Genomic DNA, 24,176 nt, shown 5'->3' with positions numbered 1-24,176 from the left:
TTATAACATGATAACACACAGAAATACGAGCCTTAGGTCATTAATATGGTCGGAAACAAGACGTTTATTCTTTCAGTGAAATACGGAACCGTTCCGTATTTTATCTAACGGGTGGCATCCATAAGTCTAAATATTCCTGTTACATTGCACAACCTTCAATGTTATGTCATAATTATGTCCAATTCTGGCAAATTGGGCGGCCCAAACTGTTGCATATACGCTGACTCTGCGTGCAATGAACACAATTTCACCTGGTTGATTTCCGGCGCCGACAGAGATGGCCACCTCGCTTCGCGTTCCTAGGAAACTATGCAGTTTTTTGTTTTTTTACGTTTTATTTCTTACATTAGTACCCCAGGTCATCTTAGGTTTCATTACATACAGTCGAGAAGAACTACTGAATATAAGAACAGCGTCAACTCACCATCAGTACGACCAAGAATATGACTTTCGCGAAGCGGATCCTGCGTTCTGCCTTTCACCCAGGACAACGGAATGGATCCCCGCCGGCGACCCAAAAAAACGACTTCGTAAAAGAGGGAAACGAAGCGGTCTTCTGGTCAGACTCCGGAGACGGGCACATCGTGCACCACTCCCCAGTATACTTCTCGCCAATGTCCAGTCTCTTTACAACAAGGTTGATGAAATTCGAGCAAGGGTAGCATTCCAGAGGGACATCAGAGACTGTAACGTTCTTTGCTTCACGGACACATGGCTCACTGGAGAGACGCTATCGGAGTCGGTGCAGCCAGCTGGTTTCTCCACGCATCGCCCCGACAGAAACAAACATCTTTCTGGTAAGAAGAGGGGCGGGGGCGTATGCCTTATGGCTAACGACACGTGGTGTGGCCACAACAATATACAGGAACTCAAGTCCTTCTGTTCACCTGATTTAGAATTCCTCACAATCAAATGTCGACCGCATTATCTACCAAGGGAATTCTCTTCGATTATAATCACAGCCGTATATATTCCCCCCCAAGCAGACACATCGATGGCTCTGAACGAACTTTATTTGACTCTTTGCAAACTGGAATCCACACATCCTGAGGCTGCATTCATTGTAGCTGGGGATTTTAACAAGGCTAATCTGAAAACAAGACTCCCTAAATTGTATCAGCATATCGATTGCGCAACCAGGGCTGGAAAAACCTTGGATCATTGCTATACTAACTTCCGCGACGCATATAAGGCCCTGCCCCGCCCTCCTTTCGGAAAAGCTGACCACGCCTCCATTTTGTTGATCCCTGCCTACAGACAGAAACTAAAACAAGAAGCTCCCACGCTGAGGTCTGTCCAACGCTGGTCCGACCAATCTGATTCCACTCTCCCAGACTGCTTCCATCACGTGGACTGGGATATGTTTCATATTGCGTCAGACAACAACACTGACGAATACACTGATTCGGTGTGCGAGTTCATTAGAACGTGCGTTGAAGATATCGTTCCCATAGCAACGATTTAAAACATTCCCAAACCAGAAACCGTGGATTGATGGCAGCATTTGCGTGAAACTGAAAGCGCGAACCACTGCTTTTAATCAGGGTAAGGTGACCGGAAACATGACCGAATACAAACAGTGTAGCTATTCCCTCCGCAAGGCAATCAAACAAGCTAAGCGTCAGTATAGAGACAAAGTAGAATCTCAATTCAACGGCTCAGACACAAGGTATGTGGCAGGGTCTACAGTCAATCACGGATTACAACACTGGGGCCCCACAAGGGTGCGTTCTGAGCCCTCTCCTGTACTCCCTGTTCACCCACGACTGCGTGGCCACGCACGCCTCCAACTCAATCATCAAGTTTGCGGACGACACAACAGTGGTAGGCTTGATTACCAACAACGACGAGACGGCCTACAGGGAGGAGGTGAGGGCCCTCGGAGTGTGGTGTCAGGAAAATAACCTCAACGTCAACAAAACTAAGGAGATGATTGTGGACTTCAGGAAACAGCAGAGGGAACACCCCCCTATCCACATCGATGGAACAGTAGTGGAGAGGGTAGTAAGTTTTAAGTTCCTCGGCGTACACATCACAGACAAACTGAATTGGTCCACCCACACAGACAGCATCGTGAAGAAGGCGCAGCAGCGCCTCTTCAACCTCAGGAGACCTGAAGAAATTCGGCTTGTCACCAAAAACACTCACAAACTTCTACAGATGCACAATCGAGAGCATCCTGGCGGGCTGTATCACCGCCTGGTACGGCAACTGCTCCGCCCACAACCGTAAGGCTCTCCAGAGGGTAGTGAGGTCTGCACAACGCATCACTGGGGTCAAACTACCTGCCCTCCAGGACACCTACACCACCCGATGTTACAGGAAGGCCATAAAGATCATCAAGGACAACAACCACCCGAGCCACTGCCTGTTCACCCCGCTATCATCCAGAAGGCGAGGTCAGTACAGGTGCATCAAAGCTGGGACCGAGAGACTGAAAAACAGCTTCTATCTCAAGGCCATCAGACTGTTAAACAGCCACCACTAACATTGAGTGGCTGCTGCCAACACACTGACTCAACTCCAGCCACTTTAATAATGGGAATTGATGGGAAATTATGTAAAATATATCACTAGCCACTTTAAACAATGCTACCTAATATAATGTTTACATACCCTACATTATTCATCTCATATGTATACGTATATACTGTACTCTATATCATCTACTGCATCTTTATGTAATACATGTATCACTAGCCACTTTAACTATGCCACTTTGTTTACATACTCATCTCATATGTATATACTGTACTCGATACCATCTACTGTATCTTGCCTATGCCGCTCTGTACCATCACTCATTCATATATCTTTATGTACATATTCTTTATCCCCCTACACTTGTGTGTATAAGACAGTAGTTTTGGAATTGTTAGTTAGATTACTTGTTGGTTATTACTGCATTGTCGGAACTAGAAGCACAAGCATTTCGCTACACTTGCATTAACATCTGCTAACCATGTGTATGTGACAAATAAAATTTGATTTGATTTAATATTTCCTGCTAACCTGGATTTCTTTTAGCTAAATATGCAGGTTTAAAAATACATGTATATACTTCTGTGTATTGATTTTAAGAAAGGCATTGATGTTTATGGTTATAGGTACACATTGGAGCAACGATACGCATTTCATCGATTATATGCAACGCAGGACACGCTAGATTAACTAGTAATATCATCAACCATGAGTAGTTAACTAGTGATTATGATTGATTGTTTTTTATAAGATAAGTTTAATGCTAGCTAGCAACTTACCTTGGCTTACTGCATTCGCGTAACAGGCAGTCTCCTCGTGGAGTGCATTGAGAGGCAGGTGGTTAGAGCGTTGGACTAGTTAACTGTAAGGTTGCAAGATTGAATCCCCCGAGCTAACAAGGTAAAAATCTGTCGTTCTGCCCCTGAACGAGGCAGTTAACCCACCGTTCCAAGGCAGTCATTGAAAATAAGAATGTGTTCTTAACTGACTTGCCTAGATAAATAAAGGTGTTAAAAATATTTTTTTAAATGGCCAAATCGGTGTCCCGAAATACCGATTTCTATGAAAACTTGAAATTTGCCCTAATTAATCGGCCATTCCGATTAATCGGTCGACCTCTATCTACTATGAGGGATTGCAGCTTGGTTGTGCCAAGTGTTGTTATAAAAAGCTGTCACTATTGAAAAAATCCTGTGAGCCTAAGGGTCCAAGCAAATATAGTTGATTCTGTGTCCTTATTGCATTTATTGGCATTACTTTGGCAATTTTTTTCACAGACACAGAATTAATATGGGCTGAGGGTCCAAGCACCAAGGGCCACTTTCCCGGACCCAGATTAAGCGTACTCCTGGACTAAAAAGCAAGATTAAAAAGCATTTTCCATTGGTCTAGGACTATCAATCAATCACATTTATTTGGCTAGGAAAAGCTCTCTCAATAGGCAGAACCCTAGAGAGGAGCTAGGCTGGAGTCATCAGGCACACAGAACCACTGATAAGACAGGATAAATACACCAGGTAGGATAAACTGAACCAAGCCCCCTGGCACAGACTATTCCACCATAGATACTGCACCCGTCCTAGGGCCGGCATGGTGGCGCACTAGTAAGCCAGTGACTCAGCCTGCGTAATTTGGGCAGAGGCAGAGAATCCCAGTGGAGAGCGGGGAGCCAACCAAGCAGAAACGGCAAGGGCGATTCGTCACTCCAGTGTCTTGCCGTTCACCTTTGCACCCCTGGGCCAGACTACACTCAATCATAGTAAATAAGAATGTGTTCTTAACTGACTTGCCTAGTTAAATAACAGTTCAATAAATAAAAAAATAGGACCTACTGAAGAGATGAGTCTTCAGTAAAGACTTAAAGGTTGATACCGAGTCTGCGTCCTTACATGGATAGGCAGACCATTCCATAAAATGGAGCTCTACAGGAGAAAGTCCTACCTCCAGCTGTTTGCTTAAAAATTCTAGGGACAATAAGGAGGCTCGCGTCTTGTGACTGTAGCGTACGGTAGGAGCCCATGTAATGCTTTGTAGGTTAGCAGTAAAACCTTGAAATCAGCCCTAGCCTTAACAGGAAGCCAATACTGGAGTAATATGATCAAATGTTTTGATTCTAGCCAAGATTCTAGCAGCCGTGTTTGGCATTAACTGAAGTTTATTTAGTGCTTTATCCGGGTAGCCGGGGAGTAGAGCATTGCAGTAGTCTAATCTAGAAGTGACAAAAGCATGGATGAACCTTTCTGCATAATTTTTGGACAAAAAGTTGTCTTTCTTTTTAAGATGGAGAAAAGCTGCTCTTCTTTAAAATATTATTGATATGTTCTTCAGAAGAGAGGTCAGGGTCCAGAGTAACGCCAAGGTCCTTCAGTTTTATGAGACAACTGTACAACCATCAAGATTGTAAGATCAAACGGAACTATTCTATCCTGTTCCTAGCCTCTCCCCCCTTCCCCCACATCGAGCCACACGGGGCCCAAGCAGCAGGCCTTCAGCCCCTCCCTACCGGACCACGTCTACCAGAACTGCTTTGGCGGAGGCGCTGGCGACTGGAACAGCTCGCTGCAGTGCCTCTCGCTCAAGTTCGAGAACATCTGCGACGCTGCCATGATGAAGAATTGGAACCCATCAGTGCTGCTGCAGGAGCCCCTGCCAGGTGAGAACATACCTCTTCATCTAGCCCATGGACGATCAACCTTCCTCCTGGAGAGCTGGTGTAGGGTGAAACCGCTCTTTGACGCTGGTACTGGGTCTGTTTAGCATTTTCCGCACAAATGGTTACAGTTAAGATTGGGGGAGGGAAAGCTGATCCTAGATCTGTGTGGGAACTTTACCACGGAGCTAGCTACCCTACTGCAGACTTTCACTACAAAACCTAATATAGCCCGCCTGATTCTACTAACCAGCTGCTCACACGGAATAATTAATCTTAATTAGCTAAATCAGGTGTGGTACAATGGGGGTGGAGCAAAAGCCTGCATACCAAGTAGTTCTCCAAGAGAAGGATGATTCTGCCATCCCTGATGTAGGCTAAAGGAGGAGGGGCTTATTTTATTTCAGCTCCCAGCTCCATTGCCTGCAACTACATGCCTGATCTTGTTGTAAGAGTCCCATTCCACTCCCATTTCAGCCTCCTTCCCCCAGCTCCTCCTCCTTCTGAGTTGGTCTCTGTAGTTTACACAAGGATGGGTCCCGACAAGGTTCAGTGTTCATTCTACTATAGTAGAATTGTTCCACCCTCGTGCTATAGAATTCAATGTACTCTTGAACTTTGTGTACAGTGACAGCCATCCTTATTGTTTGTCCGATGTTCTTTCTCACCCGTCTAAATCTTTAGACTTACACAGGATCTTGCACATGTTTTTTGCCAGGCCATCCTTGTAAATAAGAATTTGTTCTTAATTTACTTGCCTGGTTAAATAAAGGTGAAATAAATACAAATAAAATGTTTGCCTTCATCTCCAGGGGACATGCTGGGATCACCCCACCACCCCGGTGTGCCCCTCCCCTCCTCGGGCTATGGGGACCATGCCCACACCGCCTCGGCCGAGTCCACCGCCCTTCACCCCCCTTGCCGTCGGAGCAGCAACAGCCCCTGCCCAGGGAGAGGAAGAACACCGCCAAGAAGAAGTGTCTCTACAATTTCCAAGATGCCTTCCTGGAGGCCAACAAAGTGGTGATGGCCACCTCTGCCTCCACCGCCTCAGTCTCCTGCACGGCAACCACTGTCCAGTCAAGTAATAATCACATCCAAGTTTCATCTAAAAGACCCAACTCCTTAGGTAAAACTGAAGAGGAGGAGGAGCGCAGCTTTGGGCTAGCCCGATGGCACACTGCTACACTCCAGTATCCATACTAACACACCACCACATGTATATGTTTGGTTAATTCTAAAGGCGTCAGCATGCTTCATAACCGAACTAGTGTGCTCGCGTACTCCCTTAAACGATCTTCGCTTGAAATATTTGATAAAAGCAGCAGTAGTACTGTTTGTCCATTTTGAGAAGCTGTAGTCAGAATTCATCTAAGAGCTCAAGAAATCCGTCCATTAATTTTGATGTTTTTGACAACGATCTTAGTCGTGCAATTTTACATTTAACTAAGATGTTTGGTGCAGCATTTCTCAATTAAAAAGTATGTTGTAGAAGGACAACAAAGGCTTGAAGAATACCTACTGTTGACCAATCACCAACGAAGGGGCGTAGACTTCGGCTACCGACTTCGTTTTGCCTCAACAACAAAAAATAATAGTGCCCGAACAAACAGTCCAAAACAAACAATAATATCACAATGTCTTCATAATACACTCTTGCATGCAGAAGCTTTAAGAAGTATGCTAGTGTGGGTATTGGAGCAGAGCCATATCTGCATAGTCTACTTCATCTCCATGTCTTGTTGATCTGTACATAGTGGGGCAAGAAAGTATTTAGTCAGCCACCAATTGTGCATGTTCTCCCACTTGAAAAGATGAGAGAGGCCTGTAATTTTCATCATATGTACACTTTAACTATGACAGACAAAATGAGAAAAAAAATCATGAAAATCACATTGTAGGATTTTTAATGAATTTATTTGCAAATTATGGTGGAAAATAAGTATTTGGTCACCTACAAACAAGCAAGATTTCTGGCTCTCACAGACCTGTAACTTCTTCTTTAAGAGGCTCCTCTGTCCTCCACTCGTTACCTGTATTAATGGCACCTGTTTGAACTTGTTATCAGTATAAAAGACACCTGTCCACAACCTCAAACAGTCACACTCCAAACTCCACTATGGCCAAGACCAAAGAGCTGTCAAAGGACACCAGAAACAAAATTGTAGACCTGCACCAGGCTGGGAAGACTGAATCTGCAATAGGTAAGCAGCTTGGTTTGAAGAAATCAACTGTGGGAGCAATTATTAGGAAATGGAAGACATACAAGACCACTGATAATCTCCCTCGATCTGGGGCTCCACGCAAGATCTCACCCCGTGGGGTCAAAATGATCACAAGAACGGTGAGCAAAAATCCCAGAACCACACGGGGGTACCTAGTGAATGACCTGCAGAGAGCTGGGACCAAATTAACAAAGCCTACCATCAGTAACACACTACACCGCCAGGGACTCAAATCCTGCAGTGCCAAACGTGTCCCCTTGCTTAAGCCAGTACATGTCCAGGCCCGTCTGAAGTTTGCTAGAGAGCATTTGGATGATCCAGAAGAAGATTGGGAGAATGTCATATGGTCAGATGAAACCAAAATATAACTTTTTGGTAAAAACTCAACTCGTCGTGTTTGGAGGACAAAGAATGCTGAGTTGCATCCAAAGAACACCATACCTACTGTGAAACCTGGGGGTGGAAACATCATGCTTTGGGGCTGTTTTTCTGCAAAGGGACCAGGACGACTGATCCGTGTAAAGGAAAGAATGAATGGGGCCATGTATCGTGAGATTTTGAGTGAAAACCTCCTTCCATCAGCAAGGGCATTGAAAATGAAACGTGGCTGGGTCTTTCAGCATGACAATGATCCCAAACACACCGCCCGGGCAACGAAGGAGTGGCTTCGTAAGAAGCATTTCAAGGTCCTGGAGTGGCCTAGCCAGTCTCCAGATCTCAACCCCATAGAAAATCTTTGGAGGGAGTTGAAAGTCCATGTTGCCCAGCACAGCCCCAAAACATCACTGCTCTAGAGGAGATCTGCATGGAGGAATGGGCCAAAATACCAGCAACAGTGTGTGAAAACCTTGTGAAGACTTACAGAAAACATTTGACCCCTGTCATTGCCAACAAAGGGTATATAACAAAGTATTGAGAAACTTTTGTTATTGACCAAATACTTATTTTCCACCATAATTTGCAAATAAATTAATTGAAAATCCTACAATGTGATTTTCTGGATATATTTTTTTCTAATTTTGTCTGTCATAGTTGAAGTGTACCTAATGATGAAAATTACAGGCCTCATCTTTTTAAGTGGGAAAACATGCACATTTGGTGGCTGACTAAATACTCTTTTGCCCCATTGTATGTGACAAAGTGGGGGGAGGGGTGCTTACGGCTAGCAGTCACTAGCCCCAAGGCTGCGTTTCAATGGCCTGAATTAGCTTCCTCTCATTGACATCTCCTTGATCTGTACTGATGTCACAGGAAAGCTGCTTGAGAAAGGGAAAGTGTTTGTAGTATTGATTGTAATTTAACATGTTCCAAATACACAATAGACACGCAGAGGTCAGAATATACCTGATGACACAAAAACATGGGTGTGACTTAGTGTTGATAGATTGTAAATGTATTTCCTCCATTGAGGCATTTGAGATCACTTCATGTAAATTGTCTCCGATCTTCACTGACCAGCTGCTGAATGTGCATCATTTCAAATGCATTTTTTTTCTGTCTCTGCCAGGTGATGTATTTCACAATATAGGTAAAGAGGACCATAGGCAACAACCTGGCCCTATCGTCCCTAGGAACAGCCCCACGGGTCTGGCCTCCCTCCCTCCCCTCTCATCTGGCCCAGCCCTGCCACCTGCGCCTGGTAGCACCGCCCAGCACCACTACCCCAGCATGGGCTCGCAGCCCTTCCTAACGACGGCCACCCCAGCCCCAGGCTTCATGGAGGCCTACCACCAGGGCATGTGCCTGTCCCCAGCCGAGCCGCCTGCCGCCGCCCCAGCCGACGGGGCCATTAGCGCCCCGCCCAGCGTGTGCAGGTCATTCCCTTGTTTAAGTTTCCTTTTATCACAAATCTAAGATCAGATTAACCTACTCCTGATACTAACATTGACCATTAGAGTGATGAGAAAATATCAAGGCCTGAGCGTACCGCTAGCTTTATTTTCAAAGCCTTTTACATTTTAATTCAGCTCGTGTCATGCTTTTTGCGACCTGCAGAAAACGACTTGGAAGACGATAACCAAAAAATGTATAATCCTCAAAAGTTTCAGCGAGAAAGCTATGCTACTGTCAATAGAGCTCGGTGCTTTTTAAATTGGAATTATTAGGTTACAAAATCTGACGTTTTGGATATAATGATATTGTAATGACCCTGGGTTTATAAGCGCGGATATCGACTCTGCTGCTCGAGCGTGCTTTTGCGGCACAGTTGATAGCGCGCTGGACTTCGGGCTAGAAGGTCGAGGGTTCGAGACCTGCTCCCTGCTGTTTCATTACATTGGTGTCGGAAGTGGGATCGGACCTTGCATCCACGACTGCGTGTGCTTGGCCGGTGAGCACGTTCCTATAAGACGTTGAGTCGCAAGCTATCGTGAGGATGCGCTCTTTGAAAGGAGGGAGTCGTGTAACGACACTGGGTTTATAAGCGTGGATATCGACTCTGCTGCTCGAGCATGCTTTTGCGGCACAGTCGATAGCGCTCTGGACTTCGGGCAAGAACCCTCGACCTGCTTCCTGCTGTTTCATTACAATATGTTAGAGAAAAAACCCACAGAACGATTCAGAACAGGAAGAATCATATTTGTCTTGGTAAACTGTAAAGAAGGCAAATGTCATCACGAAAGTGCGTTTTCACCTACTCTGGGCAGAGTAGGTGGACACCCTAGCCTGTATCAGTGGTTAGGCATTGGCATGTCCGTCTTCTTTTTTTTTCTTCATTAACTTCTCTGGGATATGCGTCCCACCTCGCCAACAGCCAGTGAAATTGCAGGGCGCCAAATTCAAAACAATCCCATAATTACAATTCCTCAAACATACAAGTATTATACACTTCTTGTAAATCCAGCCACAGTGTCCAATTTCAAATAGGCTTTACGGCACACTTAACGATTGTTAGGGCAGCACCTAGTCACAGAAAACCATACAGCCATTTTCCAGCCAAGGAGAGGGCTCACAAAAATCAGAAATAGCGATTTAAATTAATCACTAACCTTTTGATCTTCATCGGAATGCACTCCCAGGAATCCCAGTTCGACAATAAATGTTTGTTTTGTTCGATAAAGTCCATCGTTTATGTCCAAATACCTCCTTTTTGTTTGCGCGTTTAGCCCAGTAATCCAAATGCTCAATGCGCGATCGCTTAGTTCAGACAGAATGTCAAAAAAGTTATATTACAGTTCGTAGAAACATGTCAAACGATGTATAGAGTCAATCTTTAGGATGTTTTTATCATAAATCTTCAATAATGTTTCAACCGGACAATTCCTTTGTCTTTAGAAATGAAAAGGAACGCAGCTACCCCTCATGGCCAAGCGCATGATTTAGCTCATGGCATTCTGCAAGACACCTGACTCAAACAGCTCTTATTCTCTCCCCCTTCACAGTAGAAGCCTGAAACAAGGTTCTAAAGACTGCTGACATCTAGTGGACGCCTTAGGAAGTGCAACTTGACCCCATAGACACTGTATATTCAATAGGCAATGACTTGAAAAACTACAAACCTCAGATTTCCCACTTCCTGGTTGGATTTTTTCTCAGGTTTTTGCCTGCCATATGAGTTCTGTTATACTGACAGACATCATTCAAACAGTTTTAGAAACTTCAGAGTGTTTTCTATCCAAATCTCTAATTATATGCATATTTTAGCTTTTGGGCCTGAGTATTATTATCCAAGCTACTCAATACTGCCCCCCAGTCCCAAAGACTAATATTGCCCATTTAATTAAAGTCTGATCCTGTATCATAATAAGGCAAAACTTCTGCCTACTTACTGCTTCATGGCTATTGGAGAGCATTAAATTGTAACCACCCACTGATGCTTTGAGTGGGCTTCTACACAGCTAGGTCTTACTCATAACCAGAACATTGAAAGCCCATTGCTCCCTTCTATGCTTCATAAAATGTATGAGCTACATGCCAACGTTAAGTTCCAATGGGCGTACTGAGAGGCCAACCTGATCTGTCTTAATGAAACATGGTTAGATGACACGTCATTGACTCAGAACTGAGCTTTGCTGGATTCGGAGCGCCATACAGGCATGACCTAGACATGGGAAAAGCGCAGAGGTGGTACATTTCTATGGCAACGAGTCATTCAGAACTAACTTGCTCCGGGTCAGGCTAACTCCATTTACCTTGAATGACGTGTCTGAGCTGTGGTTTGAGGACCAATGAAATCATAATCCCTCCCTCTCTGAAAGATTGTCATCATCCCCTTTAATTGAAGAAGAGGACTGAGTAAATATTGTATTTATTATTTTAACTATAGTAATGTTAGAATACCTAGCACATTATACATTTATTAATGACAAAATGCCTTTGAAACTTCACACACCTTTGTATGACCTAGGCTAATACAATTATTTTAGGAGTGGGGGGGGCTACTGTTGCATTGATCAGCACACCAAAGACAACATTAAAGCTACGTAATATTTTTTATTTTATTTATCCGTTATTTTACCAGGTAAATTGACTGAGAACACATTCTCATTTACAGCAACGACCTGGGGATTAGTTACAGGGGAGATGAGGGGGATGAATGAGCCAATTGTAAACTGGGGATTATTAGGTGACCATGATGGTTTGAGGGCCAGATTAAAAGAGACCGCACTTCTAACGGCCTATTTCACACCATAGCCTGCTGAATTTGCAAGATAACTCTAAATTAATTTTGATTTGGGCACAAATAAAAATGTGGCACTGAATCGCCCATCGCTTTTTAGATTTTTCAGCATTGTCTCGATCACGAATTCGGTGTTCGACTCGCCACGTGCTACATCCCTCATAGAGTTAGAGGCAGGCAACCGAGCATATCCACTGTCGTAGTACGAATGAAGTCTCAGCTGGAGTGTGGAGCTAACTGACATTGGCTAGCTTTATAAAAGCCAGAGTAGATCTAGCTTGCATTGTAGTAAATTGTAGCACTCTGGAATCGCACTGCTCATCAGATGTGGCGCTACTATCCTTCTTCAGACCAAAGTACCTGCCCTGTGAATTCGATCAGTTCTTTATCATTCTTGTCTATGTACTACCCACAGCCAATGTTACTTGCACTGCAGACGTTATCTCTTCTTGCGTGCAGCGCATAGTCAAAATCACCCGGACTCCCTGATTTTAGTAAAACTGGGTGTTTTCAACAGCTCTACTCTCAAAAAGACTCTTCCTTCTTATCAGCAATATGTTACATGTGCAACATGGGGTAGTAAAACACCAGTCTATTCAGAAGGCTCCTCTACTCACTGCGGCTCATAATGCAGTCCACCTCATACCAGCCTACCAAACTAAACTACAGAGAGGGAATGGTCTATAAATCTTTAAGTCAAAACAGTGGAATGAAACATCCAGGACAGTGCTGCGAGACTGCTTTGACAGCACAGATTTGGACTGTTCTCAGAAAATGTCACACTGGATGAGACTTTAGAGGCTTTGTCTGATTATATAAATTTTTGTGAGGATACAGTGGTCTCTTCTAAAAGTGTTTTCAAATAATATTTCCTGCATTACAAAGGAACCGGAAATTACATTAAATTAGAAAATAAATAGCATTTTCCTCTGGTAATAGGGATGGACTCAAAGCGTATTCAGCTGAAGCTGAACAGACCAATAAAATAAGCAAAAAGGGTTACAAAGAAAAGGGTGAAGGATTAGATTAGATGGAAAGATGAGGGGTACTTGGAAGGGCCTAAAACCCTCTCTGGACTACCAACTAACCACACTGAGCTCAATGTCCAATCAAAAGACCATTGCATAGAGTTTTCCAAGAGTCTGAACACTTTTTATTCTAGGTTAGATAGTCTGGACTTCAGTACTGAGGAGGATGAGATGTTGTGTGAATTTTTATCAAGGGAAGCTGATTTGGTTATAGAGGAAACATATGTTGATAGGGAGTTAAATCAAATGTCAGTAAACAAAACTGCCCCAGATAACATCAGCAACTGAATTCCTGCCACAAGGAATTGTCAGGTGTGTTCTGTGAGCTGTTCAATCGCTCACTGAGGGAGCATACAGTACCAGCCCTGTGGAAACCATCCATCGTACTCCCAGTGCCCAAGAAGATCCGCTCTGCTGTCCTCAGCGATTTCCAACACCTGTCATAATGAAACATTTGGAGTGTTTGGTTCTCTCCCACATACAAACCCCCTTCAATTTGCCTATAAGCAATGGGGTGGATGATGTTCTTGTGTTCCTACTGTACTACACCTTGCTAAGTCCTATGCCTGGACGGTGTTTCTGGCCTTTTCTAGTGTTTTTAGCACTATACAGCCATATCTAATGGATCAGAAACTTTTGAATATGAACCTAAGTCCTAAACTCATTCTGTGGATTTTATATTTTTTGTCAAATAGACCACCGTTGGTGAGATTCAACTGTGAGTGCAGCATAGGGCTCAATCATCTCTCCTGTCCTGGTTACACTATACGGAGGACTGTAGGAGCACCTGCCCTGAGAGAACATGCAGTACATAAAATACTCAGATGACAATTAATCTTGGCACATCTGATTCTGATGACCTGATTCAGTCCACAGTGGACAAGTTTGACCTCTGGTGCTGAAATCCAAAGACCTAATCATGGACTTTAGGAGGCGGCCGTCTAGCTGATCATGCCGTCGAGCTCCAAGTCAATCACCATCAGTACAATAGTTAACAACAAGCTGAACTTAGGAGCCAACTTTGGGACAGTGTTATCTAAATACCAATCCAGACTGTACTTCCTTCGTAAACTTAGAAGGCCTGATGTAAATCTGTTTGTCCTTTTACAGATTGTTTTATTGAGCCTGTCTTAACATTTAGTGTAGTTGCCTGGTTTGGCTCCCTCACATGGGCAAGTCAGAATATCCTAGAGAGTTGTGCAGGTCAATGGTAAGATTGTCGGGAGAAGGCAAAAGGCTTGCCTATATTTACAAAGAGCGCACACATAAGAATGGTAAAGAAATTATTTTGGATCTTACACATCCACTGGACAACCAATATGCAGTACTGTCATCAGGGAACCGGCTCAGGACTTTTACCTCTTAAAACCAAGAGCGCTACTAACAGTTTGTATCGGTATCAGTACGGTGTTTAAGTGAAAAATGTATTTGTGTGACTTACAGTATATTTATCTTGTGTAGCACAGCTCTTTAATGAAGTAGATATTTGTGCCCCACATTTATCTTGCGTATACAGTGCCTTGCGAAAGTATTCGGCCCCTTGAACTTTGCGACCTTTTGCCACATTTCAGGCTTCAAACATAAAGATATAAAACTGTATTTTTTTGTGAAGAATCAACAACAAATGGGACACAATCATGAAGTGGAACGACATTTATTGGATATTTCAAACTTTTTTAACAAATCAAAAACTGAAAAATTGGGCGTGCAAAATTATTCAGCCCCTTTTACTTTCAGTGCAGCAAACTCTCTCAGAAGTTCAGTGAGGATCTCTGAATGATCCAATGTTGACCTAAATGACTAATGATGATAAATACAATCCACCTGTGTGTAATCAAGTCTCCGTATAAATGCACCTGCACTGTGATAGTCTCAGAGGTCTGTTAAAAGCGCAGAGAGCATCATGAAGAACAAGGAACACACCAGGCAGGTCCGAGATACTGTTGTGAAGAAGTTTAAAGCCGGATTTGGATACAAAAAGATTTCCCAAGCTTTAAACATCCCAAGGAGCACTGTGCAAGCGATAATATTGAAATGGAAGGAGTATCAGACCACTGCAAATCTACCAAGACCTGGCCGTCCCTCTAAACTTTCAGCTCATACAAGGAGAAGACTGATCAGAGATGCAGCCAAGAGGCCCATGATCACTCTGGATGAACTGCAGAGATCTACAGCTGAGGTGGGAGACTCTGTCCATAGGACAACAATCAGTCGTATATTGCACAAATCTGGCCTTTATGGAAGAGTGGCAAGAAGAAAGCCATTTCTTAAAGATATCCATAAAAAGTGTTGTTTAAAGTTTGCCACAAGCCACCTGGGAGACGCACCAAACATGTGGAAGAAGGTGAAACCAAATGAAACCAAAATTGAACGTTTTGGCAACAATGCAAAACATTATGTTTGGTGTAAAAGCAACACAGCTCATCACCCTGAACACACCATTCCCACTGTCAAACATGGTGGTGGCAGCATCATGGTTTGGGCCTGCTTTTCTTCAGCAGGGACAGGGAAGATGGTTAAAATTGATGGGAAGATGGATGGAGCCAAATACGGGACCATTCTGGAAGAAAACCTGATGGAGTCTGCAAAAGACCTGAGACTGGGACGGAGATTTGTCTTCCAACAAGACAATGATCCAAAACATAAAGCAAAATCTACAATGGAATGGTTCAAAAATAAACATATCCAGGTGTTAGAATGGCCAAGTCAAAGTCCAGACCTGAATCCAATCGAGAATCTGTGGAAAGAACTGAAAACTGCTGTTCACAAATGCTCTCCATCCAACCTCACTGAGCTCGAGCTGTTTTGCAAGGAGGAATGGGAAAAATTTCAGTCTCTCGATGTGCAAAACTGATAGAGACATACCCCAAGCGACTTACAGCTGTAATCGCAGCAAAAGGTGGCGCTACAAATTATTAACTTAAGGGGCTGAATAATTTTGCACGCCCAATTTTTCAGTTGTTAAAAAAGTTTGAAATATCCAATAAATGTCGTTCCACTTCATGATTGTGTGCCACTTGTTGTTGATTCTTCACAAAAAAATACTGTTTTATATCTTTATGTTTGAAGCCTGAAATGTGGCAAAAGGTCGCAAAGTTCAAGGGGGCCGAATACTTTCGCAAGGCACTGTACCTTGTAAGCATTTGTATCAGTCGTGTGTGAATGTTGCTGGTTATATGTTTACTATAGATCTTTGTCTTATCCGACTTGTCAGAACTGAGGTTCCTTCTGGTAAAACAAATACATTCAATTGGAAGCACTTTATTTGACAGTACAGAATGTTCTGATATTTATTGGGTGAAATTCACCTACCGGGGCTTCAACTACTACATATTGGCATGACATTGACATTTTGACCTTGGCGTTTGACCCCGTCTAGTGACCCCGAGTGTGAGGGCCACCGTTGTGAGGGAAACGGGGCGTACGACCACCAGGGCTACGACGGGGAGGAGAGCCAGGACGAGGACAGCTGCTCGGAGCACAGCTCCTCCACCTCCACCTCCACCAACCAGAAGGAAGGGAAGTACTGTGACTGCTGCTACTGCGAGTTCTTTGGCCACGGCGGGGTGAGTCATGCACACATACGCATATACTCATGTACTAATATGAGTATATTACTATGTATCAACTTGCAGAAAAGTCAGAAACAGAAGTCTGTAATAGTATTTACTGACATAGACTGACATTATGTAGAATACAGTATGTAAATCTTTACTAGAATGGCCTGCTGGACACTGTCTAGAGAGCTGGCACTTTCAATAGAACTTTTGATTAGGTCCCTGACACATTTGACATTGTATGGGGGTAACTCACCTCAGATAGTATTGAGGGCTCTGATATTCAAACACAATTCAACTCAAAACTACCAGAATAATCTAACACTATTTCCTTGTTTCCTCCCCTAGCCCCCGGCGGCGCCCACCAGCCGCAACTACGCGGAAATGCGTGAGAAGCTGCGCCTCCGTCTGACCAAGCGGAAGGAGGAGCAGCCCAAGAGGGAGGAGCAGCCAGCCGTGGTGGAGCGTGACAGCGCCGCCGACGGCATGGAGGACCCCCGGCGGGTGGAGGACCCCCGGCGGGTGGAGGACCCCCGGCGGGTGGAGGACCCCCGGCGGGTGGAGGACCCCCGGCGGGTGGAGGACCCCCGGCGGGTGGAGGACCCCCGGCGGGTGGAGGACCATCGGCTGGTGGAGGACCTGCTGCAGTTCATCAACAGTGCCAGCGACAACAAGCCTGCCTCCAGCTCCAAGGCTGCCAAGCGGGCCCGCCACAAACAGAAGAAGGTAGTGATTTAAAGAGTTTTACAACATATTGAAGGTGTTTCAAGTGTTACCCCTTGTTGTTTAGACGACAGTGTTGTGATTAAAGTGTCACTTTAAAGTAATAGTTCACCCCAGGCATTTTAACCTCAAAAGTGGTCTATAGTTGCACTGATAATCCACACATGATATGTTTTAGTATTTGATTTTGGGCTGAACTAACCCTTCAGGTTTCATTTTAACATTGGTGCAAGGGAATTAGTTGAAAAGGGGAGTTGGTTCAAACCATTTTTTTGTTATTAAATGAAGCAAAGGACCAACTGGATATGAACTGTGTGTGTGTGTCTGTCTGTGTGTGTGTCAGATGGAGGAGAAGGTGCGTCTGGAGGCGGAGGTCCGCGAGCAGCAGGAGCGGCGGCGTCAGGAGGAGGAGGAGGAGGCCCTCCAACGGGAACTCCTCCGGCTGCAAGAGTTGCAGCACCTCCGCGCCACCAAGAAGAAAAAGGATAAGGCCAAGGAGCTCGCCACCCCGCTCCCTGCCCCCGTACCTCAGAACAACCCCCAGCCCCTCAAACAGACGGCCCAGAACGTCCTGGAGAACCTCCGCAACGGCAAGGGCCAGCTCCTGCACAGCCTCATGCACCTCCCTGGCCACAAGGATCCCCGAGTGGAGCACCGACCCCAGCCCCGGCCTCCCCCCTCACAGCACAGCCCAAAGAGCAGCAGGGAGAAAGCCCTTACTCCGGCCCTTTTCACCCAAAATGCCCCCAACTCCCCAGCCCCCTTTCTTCTCAACGGCTCCTCCGCCGCACGCCAACCGACGGAGGCCAATGGCAAAGCCAAGCCAAAACAGCAGCAGCCAATCGGGCAATCCGCCAGCGAGACAATGATGGTCAAGAAAATGCCAGAGGCGACCACCACCAACAGTACACCACAACTACCACCAGACGTCAAAGTGACCCGACCCAGGCCTCCCGCAGAAGATCCGGTCGCCCCTCTGGCACCGGGACCCAGGAAGGAGGAGAGGAGCAACGGGAAAAGGCAGCACCATCAGCAGTCGGCGAGCCAGGCGAAAGAGGAGAGGAGCGGACCCTTGAAGGAGCCCTCCCTACCCCCTGCCTCACAGACGGAGCAGCCCCAGCAGAACGGCAAACTCCTCAGCGCAGAATCCCCCCAGCCCAAGGCCAAGTCCAAGAAGAACAAGAAAAAGAAGGCTGACAAGATGAGCAACTCAATAGGTCAGCATGCTATGCTCTGCTAGGTTATGTTGTGCAGTTTTATTTATCCCTGTAGGATGGTTAGTTTCAGGGCTGCAGAAGTGCAGCATACAACATCCAGACATATTGAGACGGGGACAATGTGAAACATACATTTACAATTGTTAACTTGGCATTTTGTGACCGAGTGTTCTCTTATTGCAGATGATGTTTTCCTGCCCAAAGACATTGATCTGGACAGTACTGACATGGACGAGACTGAGAGGGAGGTGGAGTATTTCAAAAGGTACGGGCCTAATTCTATTCACTCAAATGACTCTTGCTTTGCATTGACTCCATAAAGCTTTGTTTAAAGATAAAAATGCTTAAATGATCCGTCCGAAAGCTTAGCTGCAAAGTATTGCAATTGAATCTGGCTTGAAGTGAAGCTGGATGGTTTATAAACTCAGCAAAAAAAAGAAATGTCCTCACTGTCAACTGTGTTTATTTTCAGCAAACTTAACATGTATAAATAGTTGTATGAACATAAGATTCAACAACTGAGACAAACTGAACAAGTTCCACAGACGTGACTAACAGAAATGGAATAATGTGTCCCTGAACAAAGGGGGGATCAAAATCTAAATTAAGTCAGTATCTGGTGTGGCTACCAGCTGCATTAAGTACTGCAGTGCATCTCCTTGTGGACTGCACCAGATTTACCAGTTCTTGCTGTGAGATGTTATCCTATTCTTCCACCAAGGCACCTGCAAGTTCCTGGACATTTCTGGGGGGAATGGCCCTAGCCCTCACCCTCCAATCCAACAGGTCCCAGACGTGCTCAATGGGATTGAGATCCGGGCTATTCGCTGGCCATGGCAGAACACTGACATTCCTGTCTTGCAGGAAATCACACACAAGAACGAGCAGTATGGCTGGTGGCATTGTCATGCTGTCAGGATGAGCCTGCAGGAAGGGTACCACATGAGGGAGGAGGATGTCTTCCCTGTAACGCACAGCGTTGCGATTGCCTGCAATGCCGACAAGATCAGTCTGATGATGCTGTGACACACCGCCTCAGACCATGACGGACCCTCCACCTCTATATCAATCCTGCTCCAGAGTACAGGCCTCGGTGTAACTCTCATTCCTTCGAATATAAAAACGAATCCGACCATCACCTCTGGTGAGACGAAAATCGTCAGTGAAGAGCACTCTTTGCCAGTCCTGCCTGGTTGAGCGACGGTGGGTTTGTGGCTATAGGCAATGTTGTTACGGTGATGTCTGGTGAGGACCTGCCTTACAACAGACCTACAAGCCCTCAGTCCAGCCTCTCACAGCCTATTACGGACAGTCTGAGCACTGATAGAGGGATTGTGCGTTCCTGATGTAATTTGGGCAGTTGTTGCCATCCTATACCTGTCCCGCAGGTGTGATGTTCCGATGTACCGATCCTGTGCAGGTGTTGTTACACGTGGTCTGCCACTACGATCAACTGTCCGTCTTGTCTCTCTGTATTGCTGTCTTCGGCGTCTCACAGTACGGACATTGCAATTTATTGCCCTGGCCACATCTGCAGTCCTCATGCCTCCTTGCAGCATGCCTAAGGCACGTTCACACAGATGAGCAGGGGCCCTGGGCATGTTTCTTTTTGGTGTTTTTCAGAGTCAGTAGAAAGGCCTCTTTAGTGTCCTAAGTTTTCATAACTGTGACCTTAATTGCCTACCGTCTATAAGTGGTTAGTGTCTTAACGACAGTTCCACAGGTGCATGTTCATTAATTGTTTATGGTTCATTGAACAAGCATGGGAAACAGTGTTTAAACCCTTTACAATGAAGATCTGGGAAGTTCTTAGGATTTTTACGAATTATCCTTGAAAGACAGGATCCTGAAAAGGGGATGTTTTTTTTGTTGCTGAGTTTATGCATAATCTATTATGTGAATCAATTTGTCATTAAATCCCCCCAAAATGTTAAAAGAAATGACTTGTATTCCTAAGCTTATGCTTGTGGGCGTGGAGAGAAAGTGTGCACTTTTTCACCACTTCCCATAAATACAAAAGCATTAGATTGGTGGAGTCCTTTCAAATCAGTGAAGGGAAGTGAACAAATGCACACTTCAGGAGGAAGGAGAGATAATTGGTAGTTAGCTTGAGCTTACTTCCCTCCTCCAAATGCCCCTAGTGGAAAATGTTGCTTAGAGTAGATCTTTAACTCCCCATCGCTCTCCCTCCCTCCCTCCACTCCAGGTTCTGCTTGGATTCCGCCAGGCAGACCCGACAACGGCTGTCCATCAACTGGTCCAACTTTAGCTTGAAGAAAGCAACGTTCGCCGCCCACTGATGGGACCTCCCGTAGGGCAAAGAAAAAGAAACTGTGGCAGGAAGCAATCAGCACCCCCCCCATGCAGACTGCTATCACAGACCCCGTCATCACCTAGCCCTGCTGTGCCCACCCACGCTGCCTTGTTCCTTGTTGCTGTGCGGTTCTACCATGAACCCATCAAGCAGATCCTCTCAAACTCTTGAGAGAATTGTTTTTTTTTTGTTTTTTTCAATGAAATTACACAAGAAAAATGACAAAATGCTACTTTCTACTTGTTTTTTTTTTTTATTGCTTGTTTGTGTGCTTTTAGTCTGAGGGGCATTTCTCTTGACTTAAAGCCATGTTCTGAAATTCATTTTCTTTTTTGGGCTGATTCATAGTCAAAAGATGCTTACTATGTATGCTTTCTGAAATCAGACACACATGGAAAAAAAATTGGAGAAAAAGAGATGTATCTAATGAATTAAACTAAAGCCTCTCATTCAGTTACTGTGGCTTACTATCCCCTTGTTACCCACGATTCCTCGCACGGCATCTCATTCAGTTAACTGACAAGGGAATGGGCATGGTCTGCCGCACTCTCCCCTGCCCCTACAACCTTCACTTCACAGAGAGGAACTTGGCTTAATTATTTGACAACGTTCTTTTTTTTGTTTTTTCAGTTCCATTTAACAAAACCGATAAGTAAAAGTGTACCTGTTTTTTTTCTTTTTTCCTATTTTTGACTTGTATCCAGCTTGTATCACAGTACTTTCAGAATGAAATTGAAGAAAAGAACAATGCACACTATCAATCTGTTATAGTGTATATTGTATTAACACTGAAGCCAAACTGGCTACCTTTTAACATATTGTTAAGTAATATTAAAATCTTATCTTTCTTTTTTGAAAGATGGAATACAGTAGTATGGCAGGATGTGTGTCTTGTCTGTGCTTATTTCCTTGGTGGTGCATCTTTAATGCAGTGTGTGTGTGTGTGTGTGTGTGTGTGTGGGGGGTATATATTTAGTATAGTTTAATTTAGGAGTATTTTTAAATTTTACATTTTCCCCAAATGTATAGGGGAGATCCATTCTCACCTTCATACCTAGATGGTCCTCCTCTGGTGGAGATTGTAAATCATGTCCATCTGCACATTATACACCGAATTAGATTCTAGAGAGCTGTAGGCTAAGAAGATCATCCCCTCGATACTGAGTGACTTTAACTGTTCACCATTACCGTCCTCCTCAAGGTGATTCATATTTACTGGTTGTGCTCTCAGGGAATGTTTGGCATTTAAAGACATCACTGATGCTTCTCCATTTGGGGTGTGCAGCCACACTAGGCAACGGGACAGTGAGTCACGTGGAGCACTGTGTGCTTTCCTGGATCTCTACCACTGATTGTATCAATCGGTAGTGGAGCTATGACTGAGTCCTGTGGGACCCCATATTCTCGTAGCAGTGACTGAAAAGGTAAGGGGCTGACTTGACTATCATGACAGTCAGTGGTGAAATGTGAGTTATTTGCCCTCAGTCCTCTAGAAGAACATAAGTCGCTCTGGCTCTTCGATACTCACAGGACTCTGGGGAAAAGGTGGTTGATGATGGTGTTATAAAATTTACGGTTTTCCCTTGGAGGGTAAATGGTTGATGTGTGTTTGTGGAATGACGTGGTAGTCTGGTAGAAATGAAGGTCCTAGATGCCCACATACCAAACTAATGTATGACACTGTTAGCGTTGTCTGACCCTCTTATTATATTCTTATTAAATTATATTTACTCTAAATGTAATCTGTGTGAACGTGCCTTCAGAAAGTATTCACACCCTTGACTTTTTATACATTTCATCCTGAATTTAAAATGGATTAAATTTAAACAAATTGTCACTGGCCTACACAAAATATCCCATAATGACAAAGTGGAATAGTTTTTTTTAAATTTATTACAAATTAATTAAAAATGAATAGCTGAAATATCTTGAGTCAAGTATTCAACCCCTTTTTTATAGAAAATCTAAAGTTCAGGAGTAAAAATGTGCTTAAGTTGCATGGACTAAAAAAATAAGTGTTAATTGCTCAAGGATTTCACCATGAAGCAAATGGTGACTTTAAAATATTTAGAGTTTAATTGATGTGATAGAAGATGGGATGGATCAACAACAATGTAGTTACTCTACAATACTAACTTAATTGACAGAGGAAAAAGGAAGCCTGTACAGAATAACATGTTACAAAACATGTATCCTGTTATCAACAAGGCACTAAAGTAATACTGCAAAAAATGGCAAAGCAATTAACTTTTTGTTAATACAGTGTTTGAAGGGAGTAACACATTACAGAGTGCCATTCCATATTTTCAAGCATAGTGGTGGCTGCATCATGTTATGGCCATGCTTGTAATTGTTAAGGACTGGGGAATTCTTCAGGATAAAAAATAAACAGAATGGTGCTAAGCACAGGCTAAATCCTAGAGGAGAACCTGATTCAGCCTGCTTTCCACCAGACACTGGGAGATGAATTCACCTTTCAGCAGGACAATAACCTAAAAAACAAGGCCAAATCTACGCTGGAGTTGTTTACCAAGAAGACCGTGAATGTTCCTGAGTTAGTTTTAACTTAAATCTGCTTGAAAATCCATGGCAAGACTTGAAAATAGTTGGCTAGCAATGATCAACAGCCAATGGTTATCTAGCAATGACGAATTTGAAGCTTGAAGAATTTTGAAAAGAATAATGGGTAAATAATGTACAACCCAGGTGTGCAAAGCTCTTAGAGATTTATCCAAAAAGACTAACAGCTGTAATCGCTGCCAAAGGTGATTCTAACATTTATTGACTCAGGGGTGTGCTAATTTACAAAAATTTATAAAAACATGTTTTCACCTTGTTGTTATGGGGTATTGTGTGTAGATAGGGGAGAAAAAAAACAATTTAATCAATTTTGAATTAAGACTGTCACACATCAAAATGTGGAATACCTCAATGGGTATGAATACTTTCTTAACATACCTAAAATGAATGCAGTGCACATTCATAGGGGGCCCAGGAGGATGTGCTCTTGAAATGACAAACCACATGATTTTTAGCCCCCAATGGCAACCCCCATTCATTTTATTTTCTCTTTCAAATGACACCTACAAAAAGGGACCTTTTTGAGGCTCTCTGTCATCTTCTGAACTTCCTTTGTTTTTTGTTTAGCATCCTGCCAAGCGCCATAGTGCGCGGTTGAGCAAGCACCCTTGGTGTCACATGACACCAAGCGAGATTCGTTCAACAGTGCTTGATCATCTGAGCTAATTTCCATATGAATAGCTAGACAAACTAGTTATTAGGTTGATTAGCTCTGTTTTACTGTATGAGGTACTGCACATTTGCACTAAGGGTTCACACAGGAATGAGGTCACAGTCACACAA

The 24,176-nt window shown here is 44.1% G+C and overlaps 1 protein-coding gene across 1 annotated transcript in view; it reads left to right on the top strand.

Moving 5' to 3' along the window:
- The window catches only part of LOC112234392 (protein FAM193A-like), a 47,284-nt gene extending 25,588 nt beyond the window's left edge, over positions 1–21,696 (top strand). Inside the window, 8 exon segments of the mRNA XM_042329790.1 lie at positions 4,918–5,142; positions 6,017–6,260; positions 8,864–9,170; positions 16,382–16,568; positions 16,908–17,285; positions 17,626–18,499; positions 18,683–18,764; positions 20,706–21,696. Coding sequence (XP_042185724.1) covers positions 4,918–5,142; positions 6,017–6,260; positions 8,864–9,170; positions 16,382–16,568; positions 16,908–17,285; positions 17,626–18,499; positions 18,683–18,764; positions 20,706–20,799 — 2,391 coding nt within the window. The 3' untranslated portion in view covers positions 20,800–21,696.
- The last annotated feature ends 2,480 nt before the right edge of the window (positions 21,697–24,176 follow it).

Source organism: Oncorhynchus tshawytscha, linkage group LG11 (assembly GCF_018296145.1).
Source record: "Oncorhynchus tshawytscha isolate Ot180627B linkage group LG11, Otsh_v2.0, whole genome shotgun sequence".
NCBI classification, from domain to species: Eukaryota; Metazoa; Chordata; class Actinopteri; order Salmoniformes; family Salmonidae; genus Oncorhynchus; species Oncorhynchus tshawytscha.
The sequence above is the reverse complement of the archived record's forward strand: the minus strand, read 5'-3'. Positions and strand labels throughout refer to the sequence as shown.